The sequence below is a fragment of the Schistocerca americana genome, chromosome 7 (genome assembly GCF_021461395.2).
Source record: "Schistocerca americana isolate TAMUIC-IGC-003095 chromosome 7, iqSchAmer2.1, whole genome shotgun sequence".
Taxonomy (NCBI): Eukaryota; Metazoa; Arthropoda; class Insecta; order Orthoptera; family Acrididae; genus Schistocerca; species Schistocerca americana.
Window position 1 is genome coordinate 226454529 of NC_060125.1, and position 19587 is coordinate 226474115.

The 19587-nt window shown below is 38.8% G+C and overlaps 1 protein-coding gene across 1 annotated transcript in view; it reads right to left on the reverse strand.

Annotated features, from left to right (window-relative positions):
- Positions 1 to 7109: 7109 nt before the first annotated feature.
- Positions 7110 to 19587, reverse strand: part of LOC124622005 — a 96122-nt gene continuing 83644 nt past the window's right edge. Inside the window, exons 6-7 of the mRNA XM_047147555.1 lie at positions 11464 to 11589; positions 7110 to 7438 (exon numbers count right to left, since the gene is read on the reverse strand). Of these exons, the coding sequence (XP_047003511.1) occupies positions 7251 to 7438; positions 11464 to 11589 (314 nt within the window). The 3' untranslated portion in view covers positions 7110 to 7250. The remainder of the gene's footprint in view (positions 7439 to 11463; positions 11590 to 19587) is intronic.

Consider the following 19587-nt stretch of genomic DNA (forward strand, 5'->3'; position numbering starts at 1 on the left):
AATAGCTGCAGCTTTTTTCTGCTCTCTCTATCAGACGATTTGGCAAAACTGCTGTCTGGTGGTGGTGTATGCAATGCCTGCCACAGTAAATCTAATGGATTTGTCATTTTCAGTCTCTATGTTTTCATCCATTGTTCAGAAGAATTTACAGGATTTAGTAGTGAATGATTTGAATTTCAAATCCTCTCGCTTATTGCTACTGTAATCAGGAAGTTGAATATAATTTGCTGCACCAAGTTTTCATTTTATGCAATAATGCTCCAAAGTGTACTCACCTCATTCCTGGAATTTTGAATTTTTTGCGCATAGTACATCGTTTTTGCCTATTTGATAACACAATAACAACTCTACAATACTGCTTGTATTGCACTTGTCTTTCTATACTAAGCTAGTTTTCTGCATTAAATAAGCTTTCCTAGCCCAAGATACTTTGATCTCAGACATTAGCTACTCTTGGCCCTGACTTCCAATGTCATTTTCCCTGACCCATTATGAAGGAAAACTTGACTCATAATTTTGCAAAAAACTTTTAAGAAATATTTAAATTTCTATCTACTTCGAGCCCCTGGTGAACATACTCCTATTTTTCATACTGTAAGTTCTTCCAGAAAAGTGAAATTGTGTCAGTATTTACAGACCAATGAAATTTTACTTTTCTCTTCCTAGTATTAGTAGAACCTGACTGGCAGGGTTGTTTTATTGCTGCCATTTGATCATTATTTACAGATACACTATTTATTATTGTAGTCTGACAATCACTATTTTCATGCCCAGACAGCACCAACCTCAGTATAAACCAATAAATGCTACACAAAAGGATAATTCAAGCTTTTTGTTTCTTTCTATACCCTCATTATGACATGGAAGTATTTCAACATATTACATCTACTTCTAATGACTTAGTGAATATCTTGAACATTATGAAGAGGAAACTGATAGGTCCATAGACTTTTTATGACTTGCTGGTCTCTGTTCTTCTGAAGTACAAAAACAATAGTTGCATGTGCAGCATACAGTGAATGCATTTCAAGCAAAGAGAACCAACAAAACTGTTTTATACATAGTCAGTGAACAAAGAACTGGATTTTAGAGAACTAGATTTGAGGCTACAGTCTCTGAGGAGGCACACACAAGTTGTTTTTCAAAAGAACTCTCTTGAAGCCATATGCACCTGAAGACAAAGCATGTGAGCCTTACAGACTTACTGTGCTTCATACCACCAATTCACCATCCATTTTACACAAAGCTGCGGGCCAAAATGGTCAACAAAAACAACATCAGTGCTAACATGCACAATATGGTGGAGAGCTGTGTATGGTTTTTTTGAGACAAGACTCAGAAAGGTAGATGCTTTACAGATGGACAGTTTTGTAGTTTGTACAAATTTTTTGGAGAAGTACTACTGATTTTGTATTATGATGTGATATAGCTCAGCAGGGATTTCTATGTCTAACAATGAATAACAGTTTCTCAATAGATTTTTTTCTCTAGAAAACAAAAATGCAAGCTTTCTCACTATCCTGCCAGGTTTTATAGCGATTGTAAATTTTATACATATGTTTAAATAATTTGTAGTAATATAGTGCTATTGCTGAACAGCCTGTTGATATATTTTAATTTGTTCCAGGAATATTTTGTTTCACTGTACCTTGATATATTTGTAGTTTTCTCAGGATGATGCTGTAGGTAGTGTTTTGTTTCTATATGGAGAAGAGAAAGTGATGTCCATCACTGACGTCTTTCCACAGCATTTATGCAATAGTTGCTTAAATGGCGCCAATGTGTTTCGTTACATTTGTGGGATATACATTGTGCTTAAACAATGAAGAAACATCATAGAATTTTCACATGAAGTTTGGTGACCAGAATAAAACACTCACACTGTATACAGTGTGTAGCACATGTAATGAAGGTAAGGTTACAGATGAATGGCAAGGAAAAAAGCATGCCGTTTGCCATACTCGTGGTGCGAAAGGAACTCTTGAATTACAGTGATGACTGCTGTTTTTGTCAAGTGAAACTTTACTGCACAAGGAACAAGAAGAGTCTAGTGTATCCCAATATATGATCCGCTATGAGATCTGTGCCTCATGACCTTACTCTATCCACATCCTCCCCACCAGTAGCACATCAAACAACAAGCACTCAGTCGGACAGTGATAAAAATGCTATATCACATTCAGATAGTGATGATTTTGAGCCCAGTGATCGTGCTGCTGCACCAGAGTTACTTACACAGCCAAAATTTAATGACTTGATCAGTGAATTGAACTAAGCAAAAGAAAGTGCAGGAGCATTAGGTCCAAGAATCAAATTCAAAAATATGCTTGCACTTGGGACAACTTCTGCATGGTATGCAAAAACGAAAAAGGATATCATATCTTTCTTCTCTAAACACCACGGCTCATTGCAATGAGATACCAGGACTGGTAGAGCGGCTCAGTGTGAACTATCCAGCCTCTCAGTGGAGACTTTATTGATTCCTCGCAATCTAGCTTAAAAGGTTTGTTACTCCACGATGGAAATCTCCACGGATCTATTTCTGTTGCCCTTTCTATTCACATGAACGAAACGTGTGAAAATGTTATGTTTATGTGGCAGTACATTAACTTTAAGATAAGCTGTTACAAGATTTACAAATTGGCTATACCAAACCCCCTTGCTTCTTGTCCAAATGTAACAGTCATGCAAGGAATTAGCACTGGCACTGGAAAGAACAGCCACTCCAAAGATGTCTGTCTGCTGGCTCCATAAATGTCAAACACGAGCCACTTGTGCAACATCCCAAAATATTACCCCCTTCACAGCACATTAAATTAGGTATTATGTCCCAGCTTGACTGTGCAATGGATGAGAATTTTAATACCTTCAAATACAACTGCATGACGTTTACAACTATGAGTTATGAAAAACATGCGGCTGATGTATTTACTTGATCACAGATAAGGAACTTAATGTATGACTCACAATTTGAGAATACTATGACCCAAGTCGAGAAACAAGTTGGACAAGCTTCAGAAATGTTACCGAAAGCTTTTTGGGTAACCACTTGAGTCCATATTACAAGGAAGTGGTTAAAAAAGCTCTGGAAACTTTCTAAGTTCATGGCTGCAACATGAGTGTTAAATTGTATTTTTAAATTTTCACACAGATCATTTTCCTCACAATTTTGCAGTTTACAGTGAGGAAAATGGTAAATGCTTTCACTAAGGACATTGAAAAAAGGTATTATGGAGGTTGGACCATTAATCTGATGGCCGACTATTGTTGGTCTCTGAAAAAGACACACCACCTCTAGAGAAGTTTATGGTGAAATGGCTAAAAAAAAAAATCCTTAGGCATTTGAAACCTGAATGTGTCATTTATTACATTATTTTTCAACTGTAAGTTATCGATAGTTCTCAATAATTCTTTTTAAGAAATAATGTAATTGACAACATATGATCCATAATTAAAAATGTATGTGAAAGCATAAACTACTGCTCCCATTTCCAATAAATTGAGAAATGAATGTAAGAAACTGATAACACATTCCCTTTAAGTGGCTCAAAAGTAGGACAAAACATTATGCAAAACAAAAACAGTGTTTAAAAGATTTTAAAAAGCAGAGCTGAGAAATTATTTGGACATCAGAAAGGCCTAAAAGTTGAATAATCACATAAAATTGATTGTAGGAGAAGAAGATGTCAGGTTGAGCTTCATTGGAAGAGTCTTAATGAAACGGAATTCATCCACAAAAGAAGTGGCTTACAAAACACTTGTAAGACCAATTCTGGAACACTGTTCATCAGTCTGGGATACTTACCAGGTTGGATTAATAGAAAAGAAAGAAAAGATGCAACAAGAATAACATGTGGGAATTTAGGACCATATCTGTGATGATCACAGCATTTACGAAGAAGCCAGCCAAGAGAGGAAGTCTGCTCCGGATCCAGTACCGCTCACCATTCCGCCACTGCTGCCACCAGGGACATTGGACCCTGCTTGTGGGCCAGTTAGTATTCTGTAAGACTCACTTGGCAAGTCTGTAGAGACTGTGAACTTGTACATACTGTAACTTAAGTGTTAATCTATTCTAATGTGCTCTGCTCAAGGAGTGTGAGGACTTAAACATTTGGTAGTCAACTAGTAGAGAACGAACTCTGACTGTGAAAGCCTTCCTTTTGTTGTTCCAACTACTTGGATTTGGTTGTGAACTTATTTCCCTGTTAAGAAAGAATTTCAAAATTTGTTACTTGCTGCTTTGACAGTCAACAAAGTCCATTTGTGTTGAATTTATTGTGCTCTTAAATATAGATGAACTACATGCTCATGTGTTTCTTGTTGAAGTGTTCAAAGTTCAGGATACTTCAAATGAGCAGCAAATGACATCATGTTGCCAACAATGGGAATGTATATAGTGCACTTTGCCTTTCAGGAACATCTACCACATTTAAACTGCAGTTTACTTGAATCCATTTGTAGTCAGAACTGAACTGACTTTAAAATTGGAGAGATACACTACAACAGCATTCATTTCTGCAGGAGATGGTAAAGGTCTAGATAGGTACCATTGGAGTACTTGAGTGTTTTGCACTGCAATGTAGTTGATGCTCACCATGCATATGGCGGGAATGAAAGGGGATGTGTCATCTTCTGGTTCTACGCAGCCAATGAGAGAGTGGCAGGCAGACAATAAGTTTGAAAGCAAGAGGCATTGTAACATTTCACATGTCAGCACAGAAGTGAAATCCAGTATGTATTCAGATAAAAACAGCTGTGTTCTCAGGCCCACAAGGTAACCACAACTTCAAAAACTCCAACATCTTCAGAAAAAACCACCACATTTTTGTGACAATGAAGATATAAATTTTAGAGCTATGCTATTAGGATGATGATTAAAAAATATGATAGATGGTAGGGTTAGTAAGTGAAAAATGTAGACAAGAAAACAGTCCACAAAATTATGTAAACCATTTCTATTCATTTATTTTATTTCCCCTTGCACTATGAAAATGCATAAATCTGGAATACGTATAATGTTAACATTTTATTCATATAATTTATGTCAATAAAAAAGTTCATAATTTTGAGTAGTCCGAATATGTTAGAAATAAATTTTTCTCGAAAAGCCTGGTTAAAAAAAGGGGATCATCTTACAATCAGGGTTGTTTTGTACTCGTGTAAATATGGTGTGTTCAATATCATTTTGAGGAGTCCCTGAACCTGGAGCAAGAGGCACATATTCATTTGATTTCAGTACTCGACATAAATAATCAGTGTGAATTAAAGTGAAACTGAATTATATTGGATTAAACAGAACTTCATTTCTGCAAAATATGATAAAGTTTACTTACCTCCTTTGGCATTATGGTTTTGGCTTAGCCTTATGTACATCAGTTTATTCTGTGGTCAGGCACCATCATGCTTATTTGAAGTTTGAAATAATGGCTGTATTTATGACTGAATGCATACCTGCATTTATAATTTTTGCTTGAAAATGAGCAATACTCAAAATTGCAATTACAATAAATTTAAAAAATTGGCACTTGTAAGTGGTAATTACCATGTTTAATAATTACATGGAGGCTACAGACCATTCCCACATCAAACTACTAAATATGTATACATTGTTTAAATTGTTTATGCAATCTTTTTCCACACATCATAATTTTTATTGTGAATATGATCTTTGGAAAACGTAAGTAACTAACAGACCTTGATCTTTGTCTCACCTTCTCCCAAAAATAGGTGCATCCCTTTCAACCTTGGGTCTGTGTGAACTGCCCCTCATTTCTAATCTACCATCTACCTATCTCTGTGGCAGGAACTAAAAGTTCTGAAAGCTGGAACAGCTTTTCTACATTTACAGGTGTCCAACAGGAATTTAGCCTCCTGAAGGTAAGCTTTTGCCAGCCATTCTGTCTCCTTATAATTTTAGTTTTCCGCATGTGAGTTTTCCTTGTGATACAACTAACTAACTTTACACAGTCATTTTGCTGCTTTTTGTTTATTGATGTCTGGAAACTATAAGCATGATGAAAATTTCCATATCAATCATTTCAGACAATTCTTTCATTGGCCTATTAATGATATTGCCTGGCAAGTAATTTATGAATGGATGATAGCAGACACCACTAGGCTTTATGAAATTGAATGAAGCAATTTCTGTTGCTGTGAGAAAAAAAGAGATACATTACTGCTGGATAAACCACATACAGCATTTAACTTCATTTCAAGTAATTTGGAGTACTAACATGCTTTTTAATTTATTAGTTCAGTGTTTCCACATCATTTTCTCCAACTTCCTTGCTTATGTTAATAATCTGCATACTACTAATTGTCTTTCAATACAGTTTCCAATTGCTTTTTCCTTTTCTTGATTGTTGTCTACAGATATTCTATACTGACTCAGTATGACAGTAGTCATTCCACCTGACCACCTTTTTTTGAAATTTCATCCCCCTCTAGCAAACTTCTGCAATGTGTGTGATTCCCGAAGAGTTTTCTGTGAGCTGAAATTGGCATATTTAACTCAAATGCATAATAAATCACCGAAATTTGAACTCATTGTTAGTGTGTGCATCAATGAAGATGGTTATAAAAATATAGTGACAGAATTAAAGATGTCAGTGTTTGTCTTACATACATAGCCATCAAAATCAGTTACATACACATTCTTTAAAAATAAAAATAAAGCAATTTTCAAAAGCAGTAGCTATTTTGTATAAAGTTTCTAGATATCTGACATGCATTATTAACAAAAAAACTTCGGTGAGATGCTACAAAGAAAATACTGAGCATGGTACTTTCCCTCCCATGCAAAGATACAGATTTATTAGAGAGGATAGACTCAGGGGGAAAGGAGCAAACAGACAATATTGCTTTACTTTTATTGTGCTGTTAGGCTGGTCTCTCTATTTACATATTTTCTTAGCACCACATTATTAAAAAAAAACAAAACAGGACAACTTTTCTTTAAAACACACACAAATTCTTTCTTTCTCTCTCTCTCTCTCTCTCTCTCTCTCTCTCTCTCTCTCTCTCTCTCTCTCTCTCTCTCTCTCACACACACACACACACACACACACACACACACACACACACACAAATAATTCAGTAAAAAAACATTAAGAACAAAAACATTCTTCTGGAATAAATAATCTTGACTAATAAATTTAAGGGAACACTGAATCTTCTCACAGACAGAGAAAATAATTACAGAACATCTTAACTGATAGTCCCTTTGAGCTTACAGGTACTGTGCTTACTTAATACACAAGATTAACACAATAAACATTTTTCAAAGTTCCTACTACTATTGCAGTGCAGGTGTCGTACTCAACTACGTCAAGAGCTGAAACAGGACTATGCTGGAATGAAAAGCGTCTGTGGTGGTTTTTTAAATCCAAATTCAACAGATCTTCTGGATCCTTAAAGAAATAAAGAATTACATCCCCTGAAAAAAAGAAATAAAGAAATGATACAATATCTTTCAAGGTGACATAAATATTAAGCACATTTCTGTATTAGGAACACATACACCACAACAGGACATAGAACTACTGAAAGAAAACAACTATAAAAAGGAAGTGAAATAAAAAAATCCAAACATAAGTTTGTGTATATATCATATTTAAAGGTATAAGAAAGGTCTGAAAATGCTACTCCACAAGGAAATATGGAAATGTCTGCAATAGCATGACTGGAAAAACTGCCCAGAGGTGGCAGTAAAAGTTGTGACAAAGAAAATCAAAACGTGCCACAAATATGGCTGACTATGCAAGAGAGCATAATAACATGTAACATGAAATTGATGTGAGTGTAACTCTGTCACAGTTTACATCTGCTAACATATCCACAAAAATCTTCCAACCATGACAGGTTAAGCATGGGTAGGGTTATTGAAAGTCCTGCAGTCACTTACAAATTCTTGAAGTGTCAGTTTTCCTGCCAAGCTGAAAGAATAATGAACTAATGGAATGTAGACAATTGCTTCAGGCCATGTGAAACACCCAACAAAACATTTGTCTACACCTTGCAACATGAGATTTGACTAAATAAACACTTATAAGAACCCTAACACCCTAAATGCATCTACTAATCTTTGTTTAGGACCAATACTTTGCAGAACCATAGAAATGAAGATAGGTTAGTGTACTTGGAAGAGAAATCAAAGTAGATCAAATGGTATATAGAAGGATTATCAGAAATATGGCAAAAAATGAAGACCAAACAAAATTAAAATGAGGACAATAGCTTTACTATAGAAGAACAGAATAATAAGGAAAGTCAGGTTTAGGCTTTGATGTAAACAAGCAAATTTAAGGTCTGTGCACCAATATGCTCACCTTTTGAAGAGGATATAGAAGATTTCTACAAAGAGTTATAATAATTGATAAATGGATATATAATACTACAGGATGCTAATGGGAGATTTTAATGTGAAAGCAAGAGCAAAACAGAAGGAAAATTTGTCCACTGCAAGCTTTGTACCAAGAATCACAGAGATCATACATTAGTAGAATTTGCCATGAACATGTTTGCTCTAAAACAATGTTCCAGACAGGGGAAAAAGTACTTGGCAAATATTAAACAGAATTAAACGTGAAACTGATTATATTTCATTAACCAATAAAGAAACTGTAGAAGATATATGAGTCTTATACCACTTTTGAATGGCAAGTTGTCATAGACTCTGTAATGTATCTGTATAATGGCAGCTGAAGACAAGGAAAGGATTTATCTCGCTGATCAATGACAACCTGACGTGTGCTGCAAGTGCCACTGTAGTTCATTTGTAATTTAATGAAAAGCCAAAGGTCTGTCTAACGACCATAAATATTATTACCCTGTGGGACACACTTTCGCAAAATCTGGGAGAGTGTTAGTTGTTAGATGTGTGGTCCAGTCCAGCCCAGTTGTGTCATATTAGCTCAAAGTATGGAAGCTATGTAATGACTGATGCCACCAACAATGATTGCTGTACTGATATCCCTATAAACGTTCACCTGTAAATATTTTTCTTGCCTTCAAGTCAATAACAAAGTAGCATCCCATAACCCCCCACCTCACATTATCATCAACAGAATGAGTGTATTATTGTTTTTATACAATAGAGATTTTCACTCTGCAGCGGAGTGTGCGCTGATATAAAAAAATGGAAATGTCCTGTGGCTAGGGCCTCCCATCGGGTGGACCGTTCGCCTGGTGCAGGTCTTTCGATTTGACGCCACTTCGGCGACCTGCGCGTCGATGGGGATGAAATGATGATGATTGGGACAACACAACACCCAGTCCCTGAGGGGAGAGAATTTCCAACCCAGCCGGGAATCGCACCCGGGCCCTTAGGATTGACAGTCTGACACGCTGACCACTCAGCTACCAGGGGATATGAAACTTCCTGGCAGATTAAAACTGTGTGCAAGACTGAGACTCGAACTTGGGACCTTTGCCTTTTGTGGGCAAGTGCTCTACCAACTGAGCTACCCAAGCACGACTCACGCCGTTTCCTCACAGCTTTACTTCTGCCAGTACCTCGTCTCCTAACTTCCAAACTTTACAAAAGCTCTCCTGCAAACCTTGCAGAACTAGCACTCCTGAAAGAAAGGATATTGCAGAGACATGACTTAGCCACAGCCTGGGGGATGTTTCCAGAATGAGATTTTCACTCTGCAGCAGAGTGTGCACTAATATGAAACTTCCTGGAAGATTAAAACTGTGTGCCAGACCGGGACTCGAACTCGGGACCTTTGCCTTTCGCGGGCAACTGCTCTACCAACTGAGCTACCCAAACTTTACAGAAGTCTGGAAGGTAGGAGACGAGGTACTGGCAGAAGTAAAGCTGTGAGGACGGGGCGTGAGTCGTGCTTGGGTAGCTCAGTTGGTAGAGCACTTGCCCGCAAAAGGCAAAGGACCCGAGTTCGAGTCTTGGTCCGGCACACAGTTTTAATCTGCCAGGAAGTCTCGTTGCTTAAAACTTTACTATAATAATTTACATATATTCCAAAACTGATCGGTCATGTCAAATTAACAGCACTTATGAGATATACTAGTTATATTCCTGTCACTTGTACCAATACAATGATATATGCAATAGTGTTGGATTTTTTTTTCTCTCAGATGCAGAAGTTTGTGTCAACAACTCTCTCTGACTACATCCTTACTCATTTCCTGGTATAGCATTGGTGCACCCTGATCGGAGCAGTCATTGACCTCCACCAGATTATTACATGGGTGGTGACCGCAAACGTTATTCGACTTGTTGTGTCCGGCATTGAAAGCCTAGGTTCACCTAACATATCCTTATTACTGCTGAGACAATCTAGTTTGGGCTTGAATGTCCAGCTGAAGCCAGGGTGGACACCGGACATGGTTATGGCCAAAGAGGGCATCAAATGTCTGATGTTGTGGCAGGACCAAATCAGATCTATCACCATAGAAATCAACTCTGGCCATGTACAAAAAGAATATCACATACTCAGTTACAATGACTGTGATACTGAGTGGCTCCAGAACTGAGCTCACACCTGACACAACAATGAGACATCAAGAGATTTGAAACCCTGATAGTTGGTAATGAAGCTAATGATACTCTGAAAGTAACACCAGTCATTGAAGTAAGAAGTAAGGCTAGTGCCTCAAGAGAAATGGTTGAAGTTGGAAGAAAAATAATACAAAAGGATCCTTCAAAATTATTTACAGAATGTCAGCAGCAGAAGGCAATTCTCCAAAACTGGAACAATGTTGCAATTATTCTGTTTCACACTAAAGGAGAAAGAGAAGAAATAAAACATTACAGACTTATGTCTCCTCCCAGTATTGCACAACATATTCACTAAAATGATCACTAACAGAACAGGGAAAGCATCAGATCACAGTCATGCAAAGGAACAAGCTTGTTTTTGAAGTCATGCAGCACAATGGACAATTTTCAAGTTGTGAATGGAATTATGGAACAGAACAATGAATATGAATATCCATTTTGTATGAATTCAAGATTTTAAGACAGTTTTTGACTCAATTATAACAAATTCTGTTGTAACAGCCCTTGAGAAACAAGGCACTTTTTTCTAATTTATGTCAGTACACTGAAGAATATATACAAAATGTTAAAGTTCTATCAGTCTTCATCATGATAGCAGATAATTCAAAACTGAAAGAGGAAACTTTGAATGAAGATTCCATGCCACAAAAACTACTATCCAGAGCAATAGTGGAAAATTTCAGACTCTAAACCCAGAGGAAAGAAGATGGACTACTTGTTAATGGAATATATCTGAACTACCTTTCTTTTGCTGAAGGTACTGTACTGCTTGCCTTTAACGCAGATAAACTTCAACATCTAACTGAAGAAATTAACAAGTTGGCTTTCAGTACAACATATTCTGCTACCAAATCTGCCATGATTAGCTTTCCAAGCATTAAAAATAAATAAAAAGTACTGAAGCAACTATTACATAAAGTGTGTGTTGTTTATGTTACCTGATTCCATTCCAAGGAAAAGTATGTTTCCATACAGTAATATTGTCACAGGATAAGAACGCAGATCTTGCATTGTATTATACTGGACAGCCTTGTTGTCTACAGCAACGCATATTGTGTGTCCGCCTGAAAGACAGAACAAGCAAATGTGAATATTCAAAGGATACTGTGACATTTTTGTTTACAATAACATGACAGAAAGTGGTACTAAAATGATGTACTGCTAACATTCCGACAAACAACTATGAGTGTTTAAAAATCAGTATCTGTGATTAGCATGCATAAAATATTGTAAATAAATTAGATTTTGTAGTTTTTGATCTATGCTGTTCTTGAAAATTAGTAAATTGTTTGGAAAATTGACCCTTACAGAAGAAAGTGACTTTTGACAATCTCATATTTTGATTTTTTTTTTCCACATTATAAGGCTATATGTTGTTGGTGTTATTGATCATTTAGCCGTGCTGAGGCTCGCGTTGGTGCCGTATGTAGGTTTCTGCCAGACCGTATCGATAAGTTGGCATGGTTGCGTTGTTTGTCTTCTTCTCATGTTCACTGGTGCCACTCGGTTTCATAACCACTGCCTGTCTGCTAGTGGCAGCAGCGGCACTTATCAATATGTAGTTCTGCTGCCCTATCTTTGGGACAACCTTGTCCTTCTTCCGTGTGGTGTGAGTGTGGAGTTCGGTTGGGGACGCAGGAGCAGCGAGGTCCATGTCCATGCAGAGCGACAACACGTCAGACCCGCTGGCAGCGTGTATGGACAGCCGGATCGAAGGGCAGTGGTCACGAGGGTGCATGACCTCGTCGAAACCGGATCCTGCATGTTTAAGTTAAGTCCATTGCAATTCGCATAGAGAAACCTCCACCATTGTGAAATCTCGCAATTCTCCAGTGACTTGGGTTCGCACTGCTGCGAGTGGAGTAACTGGGGAAGGCGGATCTGATTAGCCTTCCTGAACTTCTAATTACTATTTACGATTTTCAGCTTCTTACATTGTTAAGATTAAACAACGGTATTTTTCTATCTTGTGGCCGCTAACGCCCCAGTTACCTGCCCTGGGGGTTGGTGTATGTAATGGCAGTGTACATTTCCTCACCTTGCCACCACTGTCCGGTGAGGTGTGGAAGTTTGACAGCTTCTTGATTGTAGTTTGGATGGGGTTCTTCTACCTCAGTGGTAGTCATTCCTTCCTGTTCTGGGCGCTCTAAGCACAGTATTCTGTGGGCAGAGCCCAGACCGCCGGTTTCGGCTTTGGCATAATTTTACACCTTGCATTTGTTTTGTTGGATGTCAGGTAGCCTCATCAAGATTATCATTAGTCACTCGTTAGACTGCCACTAGTCCCAGTTACCATCTTGTGATCTGAATGCAACTCTTGGCTGCCTTTCTTTTCACTCGTGAAAGTGTTTTTGGTGTGACCTACTCAGAGGTCGATTCCTGGAGCACCGTCTGTCACTGACCCTTGTGTTTTATTTTATTATTGTATTATTAAGTTACCATCATTTGTATCACCTGTTGTTTGTTTTTTTAAACTAACTTTTGCTATGCCATTCACCATTTGGCAGTATATTTGTTAAATTTTTATAACTGCCATTATTGAGTTAAAGGCCTTCAGCCATGATTGCGGTTACTGCTTTAAATTTCTGTTTGCGACCACATTGGCTTGTTTTCAAATATTATTTGCTGTCTGTATTTTATGTATGTTTGTTAAATTTTTTTAATAATTACCATTTTGGGCATTAAAGGCCTTCAGCTTTGATAGTGGTTATTTGCCTTAAAATTCTGATTGCGACTACATTGTCCTGTCTTCAAAATTATTGGCTGTCTGTACTTTATGTATTTGTTAAATTTTAAATAATTGCCATTTTTCGCATTAAAGGCCTTCTGCCATGATTGTGGTTACTTGCCTTAAAATTCTGATTGCGACCTCATTGAGTTGTTTTCAAAAATTATTTGCTGTCTGTATTTTATGTATGTTTGCTAAATTTTTTAATAATTGCCGTTTTGGGCATTATAGGCCGTTAGCTGTGATTGTGGTTACTTGGCTTAAAATTCTGACTGTGACCACATTGGCTTGTCTTCAAAATTATTGGCTGTCTGTGACATGTATTTGTTAAATTTTAAATAATTGCAATTTTTCGCATTAAAGGCCTTCACCTGTGATTGTGGTTACGTACCTTAAAATTCTGATTGCAACCTCATTGGCTTGTTTTCAAAATTTTTTTATTAAAATAAATGAGTGCATAGCAAACCAATAGTAATTGATTCGGGCCCCGTCCACAATCGTAACCCAATCCTGCCTTCCTTAATTACCAGGTTTCAATCATTAACAAATAAAAATAAAAGTATGAGGATATACATCACTCGCTTCTTCACTTTTGCTAAGACATCTTGAATAAGGCATGTTTATCACTGTCATCTCCACTTTTCCATCAGAATACTACACGACATACTGTGATAAAAGTCACAGGATGGGTATCTGATATCACACAGCATCCGTTCTCATACATAATTTGGCACAGCAAAACTTCAAAAGTGAAAAATCATTTCTGAAGGAAGACTGAGTTGCACAGGTTAATTTACTAATTCAATATTTGTAGTCAGAAGATTGCTGAGCAGGCAGATCTCTCCACACTGCCCTGTCAAAAGGATATAATGAAATCACTATCTGAAATACTTCTGCAATATTATGAAACTATTAGAAACATTCTTTGTTCTGTGAGCTGGAAAATTACCCTCCTGAATCTCTGATTATTCTGAGAAAACATGAGCCGGCCGGTGTGGCCGTGCGGTTCTAGGCGCTTCAGTCTGGAATCGCTTGACCGCTACGGTCGCAGGTTTCGAATCCTGCCTCGGGCATGGATGTGTGTGATGTCCTTAGGTTAGTTAGGTTTAAGCAGTTCTAAGTTCTAGGGGACTGATGACCACAGATGTTAAGTCCCATAGTGCTGAGAGCCATTTGAACCATTTTTTTGAGAAAACATGACATGCATAAAGTAGAGAAATATTCCATAAACAGCATACATTAAGTGTCATTTATAGGAGGGTCAATAATTCAATTCAACATGTCGCAACTAAAGAATACGGAAAAACCGAACAGAGGAAAATTCGGACTGGAGAACAACAATATGAATTAGGCTAAATTGCTGCTCACCACCTAGAGGAGGCATTGAGAGGCAACAGGCACATTTAAAAGTACGTTGAAAAGTAGACTAAGCTGTCAGACTACGAATTTCATCAGATTTAGAAGAAACACACTTACACACACATTCATGGCACCATCCCATGCCAACCCATTCACGTTGCAGTGGTACGCGCAAAAGCTGGGACCCAATGCTGAACACTACACGCTTGCCGACACCTGCAAGCTCAGCACTTACGCCATGCCAGCAGCTCCACAACCATAACCCTGATGCTAGGGCAATAACCAACATTTTGAGACATTTTGATGGTGCTTGGCGGACCACATACGTTGTCTCAACTGCAAGACGACCTGCCTTGTTTTGTATAAAAGCCGGGATGTTGACATAGCTGGGTTTCAAATTGGTGTCTGCTGCGTATTGGATACCGCTGTAAAGCCATCAATGTTCTTCCTGCGTAAGGCCAGTGCAGGATGGGATGAGTGTGGAACCAATGCTCTTCTAGCCGCTAAGCTGCCTGCCACTCACTACAGCTGGGCAGGACATAACTGCTCTGTCAGCAGCATAACAAAGGCGTAAAGCTGCCCCGTGTGTGATGCAGCACTACCGAGGTATGCCAGTCGTGCAAGATGTTGGCACTACTAGGGCAGCAGTTACTGCCATTCTTGTGACACCACTTCTTGCCACTGTGGACAGTAAGGATCATGCAGATGAAACATGGAAGGTGTGGGTCAACACTGGGCAGTGTCACTGGACAGAGGCGCACACCTGTACCTTCTGTAGCTTCCTGGAGCCATCTGCCTTCTTGCTGGAGACACTTTCTCCTTGTATTGTCCTCCCATAAGCCTTGCCAGTACACTGAACCCACAATACCCCAGTGGTAGAGCCATTACCATCCTCACCACTTGAAAAACAGCTTTTTCACCCCTCTGTTCTAGTCATTCTACCCTGACCTGCTACAGTGTGCTGTCACTAACTACCCAGGATCCCGAAACCCTCATCTTATTCATATTCACTGATGACATCTTCCTGACTGGACTGAGGACATTCTATCCACACTGCTCCCTAACCTCAACACCTCCTCCCCATTCGCTTCACCTGGTCCTCCTCATCCCACCAAATCACTTTCCTGGATTTTGACATCTGCCTCAAACATGGCTCCATCAGTACCTCCATCCACATCAAATCTACCAACCACCAACAATACCTCCATTTCAACAGCTACTGTCGATTCCACACCAAGAAGTCCCTTCCATACAATCTGGTCACCCATGGAACATGGTTGTTACACAAGCAAATATACCAAGGTTTTAGCAGAGACCTTCACACAGCAAACTTATCCTCCATATATTGTTGATTAATAGATCTCCCATGCCTTGTTTCCCCAGCCACCTACCACTCCTCACATACGCAATGACTGGCCACAAAAAGAGTGCCCCCCCCCCCCGTGACTAAGTACCACCCAGGACTGGAGCAGCTGAATCACATTCTCTGCCAGGGTTTCAACCTTCTCTCATCGTGCTCTGAGATGACAAATATCCTCCCCATCCCTCATCAAGTGGATAAGTGGATTTCCACTGTCCACCCAAACTACTGCTTTCCCATCCCTATTTCAACCCTGCTTCCAATATCTTGCCCCATTCCTCAGATCCCTGAAAAAGACCTAGATCCAAGGCCTTCCCCACACGTCATCCCATTACGCCCTACTCCACTCCTGTCACAGGTATTTCCCATCCCATCAAAGGCACAGCCACCTTTGAAAGCAGCCATGGGGTCTACCAACTTAGCCACAACCAATTGCAGCACTTTAAATATCAACAGCTTCCCGTAAACTATCATATCAATAATAATTAAAGCAATATAGTCATGTAATTTAATTTTTGATATAATAATTAGTTCAGATTTTTAAAAAAGAACTTTTTGATTGCATTTTATGTTTCATTGCATTGGAAATAAAGAAGAGCTATCAATAACTTCCTCTGGTACAAGAGTCAACTGCTCCCAAAGTATCAGTTTGATTAACATGGACTTACTTAATTTACAAGTCCTTTCATTCCAATCACTGGACACACAGGGCTTTGATGAAGCATGTCAGTGGAATCAGTTTTGTGCCATTCCCTTCACTTCTCCCCGTGTCCTTCCCACACCTGTTGCTTCTCTCTACAGTGTCCTCTTCCACATTACCCTTGGTCTTCCTCTTCTGCAATGGCCTCGGGATTCCAATTCACCGCTTGTTTCCCTACTGCCATCCGATTTTTGCACAGCCCGTGTCCAACCTATTTTTATTTTCTTGCCTTTACCTGTACATGCATAGGCCTCAGAGCTCTTCACTGGATATTGTATCTGGCAAAAATACCAAAGAACTATGAATAACTTCACCAGTACATGAGTCAATATAACCGAAGTTTCATGTTGACAGCTTTAGATGTTAATTTAATTACAACCGACAAGATGATGGCTAATGAGAAGTGACCAATGCCCAGTTTGAAAGTGGATCATCTGTTAAAAACTCCTCACCAGCATGCACAGTGAGTGTCAACTGAATGCCTCAACAATGGCCAGGTATGAGCTTAAATGGTGGGTACAGGTGCTGTCGCCAAGGTCACTAGAAAGTTGGTAACATGCAGACTTAGACTGTCTCACAGTTTTTCTCAAACCAAGCTAATAAAACTGGGAGCATTTCTCATCTCATCCTCACTCAGTTTCTTCTTCTCTTCCAGATCACTTCATGGCAGACATGAGTTACCCTGTAGAGGACTTAGTGGATGGACCATTAGAATAACAGGGTGTCCATCTTTGTCTGTTTTACATAAAAATGGTAAGCAAGTGTTGGCAAGGTTGGAAAGCCATGAATTCCTTGGTCCATTAATCACTGTTGTACAGACTATTAATTTTCACTAACTGTACTGAGAGTTATTCACTTTCACTGACACAGCAGCAATGCAGGTGTGGCCATTTCCTCTTGACAACCATTTCCTCTTGACAACTTGTAGCCCAGCCAGGTATAGAATGTATGTCGGGAGTTCCTTGTGAGGCCACCTTGTTTTTTCCAACCTTTTCTATATACTTCGGCCTTGCATATTAATCTCACAGGGCATTACAGTGTGTTCTTCAAATCTGAGACTATGGTCAGAAACAACAATTAGGGTTCTCGTTACCTTATCTGTGATAAGGACAGTTACTATTCTACACTGTTAATTGGCTGGGCTCCACGGTCACACTTTGATCATTCCAGTGACTTGCAGAGAGAGAGATAAGAACACCAGTCTTGCTCATGGTGCTTCAATTAAGCTCGCAACTGCAGCATTATCCCCTGGTTCATAGTCAGATTGGACGCCTGAACCAGAGACTTTGACGGTTCTGTGACAAGCTAGGCTGTGACTTCCTAGACTTAAGACATAGGGTTGAGAATTGTGGTGCCCCCAATTAAATAGATCAGGGGTGCACTACACATCGGAGGCAGCTAACCAAGTGGGATGCGCACAAGATTTTTTTTTAGATTAGGCAACTCTCCATTCAGTCAGCTAATGATAGCTGTGGGAAACCCAGAAGTATCAGTGTACAATCCAAAGAAATGTCTCCCACGGGTGAGACTATTAAAATACACTGCTGGAGCATTTGCAACGAAGTGCCAGTGTGTGAAGCGCTCATGAAAAGCAGTGAAGCTCACATAATACTAGGTACAGAAAGCTGGTTGAAGGCTGAAACTGATAGCAATGAGATTTTTGGGGAAGGTTTAAGGTTATCTTGAAAAAGAATAGGCAAATGGGAAATGGAACTGGTGTATTTGTTGCAATGGACAAAAACCTCATATCCACCGACACAGAAGATTGAGAGATTGGCCAAGACTCAGTTGTGAAGGAAGTGTCTGGTCTGCAGCACAAGGTCAATGATATAGTCAGTTTGTAATAAAAATATTTCTGTTACTGATAAATCAGATATATGTACAGTATTTAACAATAACTTTCTGAGCATTGCTAGTGAATTAAATAAAAATTTAGTTTCTACAGGGAATCATACAACTCTCTCGGCAAATGGTTTTCCGAGATTGACATCTAAAATACTCCTCTGTGATACAGACAAGGGTGAGATTGAGTCAATAATTAAATCACTGAAGACTAAGGACTCTCACGGATATGATGCAGTGCGTAGCAGGATATTAAAGTGCTGTGCTGCACATGTCAGCCCTGTATTTAGCCATATTTGTAATTTTTCCTTTAGGAATGGTCAGTTTCCTGAACCATTAAAGTACTCAGTAGTAAAGCCACTTCATAAAAAGGAAGAAAGGGATAATGTAGACTTATTTCTATGCCATCAGTGTTTTCTAAAGTTATTGAAAAGGCTGTGTAAGTACAGGTAATTGATCATTTTATATCACATGATTTGCTATCAAGTGTACAGTTTGGTTTTAGAAGTCGTTTAACAACTGTGAGGTACTGCATGGGTTAAAGAGAAGGTTTCAAATGCTAGGCATATTTTTTGATTTAACTAAGGCGTTTGATTGTGTTGATCACAAAATATTGCTCCAGAAGTTGCACCATTACAGAATACGGGAAGTAGCTCACAATTGGTTCACCTCTTACTTTAACAACAGACAGCAAAAGGTCATTATTCACAGCGTTGAGATTGGCTGTGATGTGGGGTCTGAATGGGGTACAGTTAAGTGGGGGTGCTCCAGGGATCAGTGTTGGGGCAACTCATGTTCCTTCTTTATATAAATGATATGCACTCTAGTATTATGGGTAACTCTAAATATTTCTGTTTGATGATGACACTAGCTTAGTAGTAAAGGATGTTGTGTGCAACATTGGCTCGGTTTCAAATAGTGCACTTCATGATTTAAGTTCATGACTTGTAGAAAATAAACTAACAGTTTTTACAGTTTCTAACGTACAGTTCAACAAAACCTGTTGTTTCAGTTTCACAGAATGGGCATATGATTAGTGAAACTGGACAGTTCAAATTTCTAGGCGTTCAGAT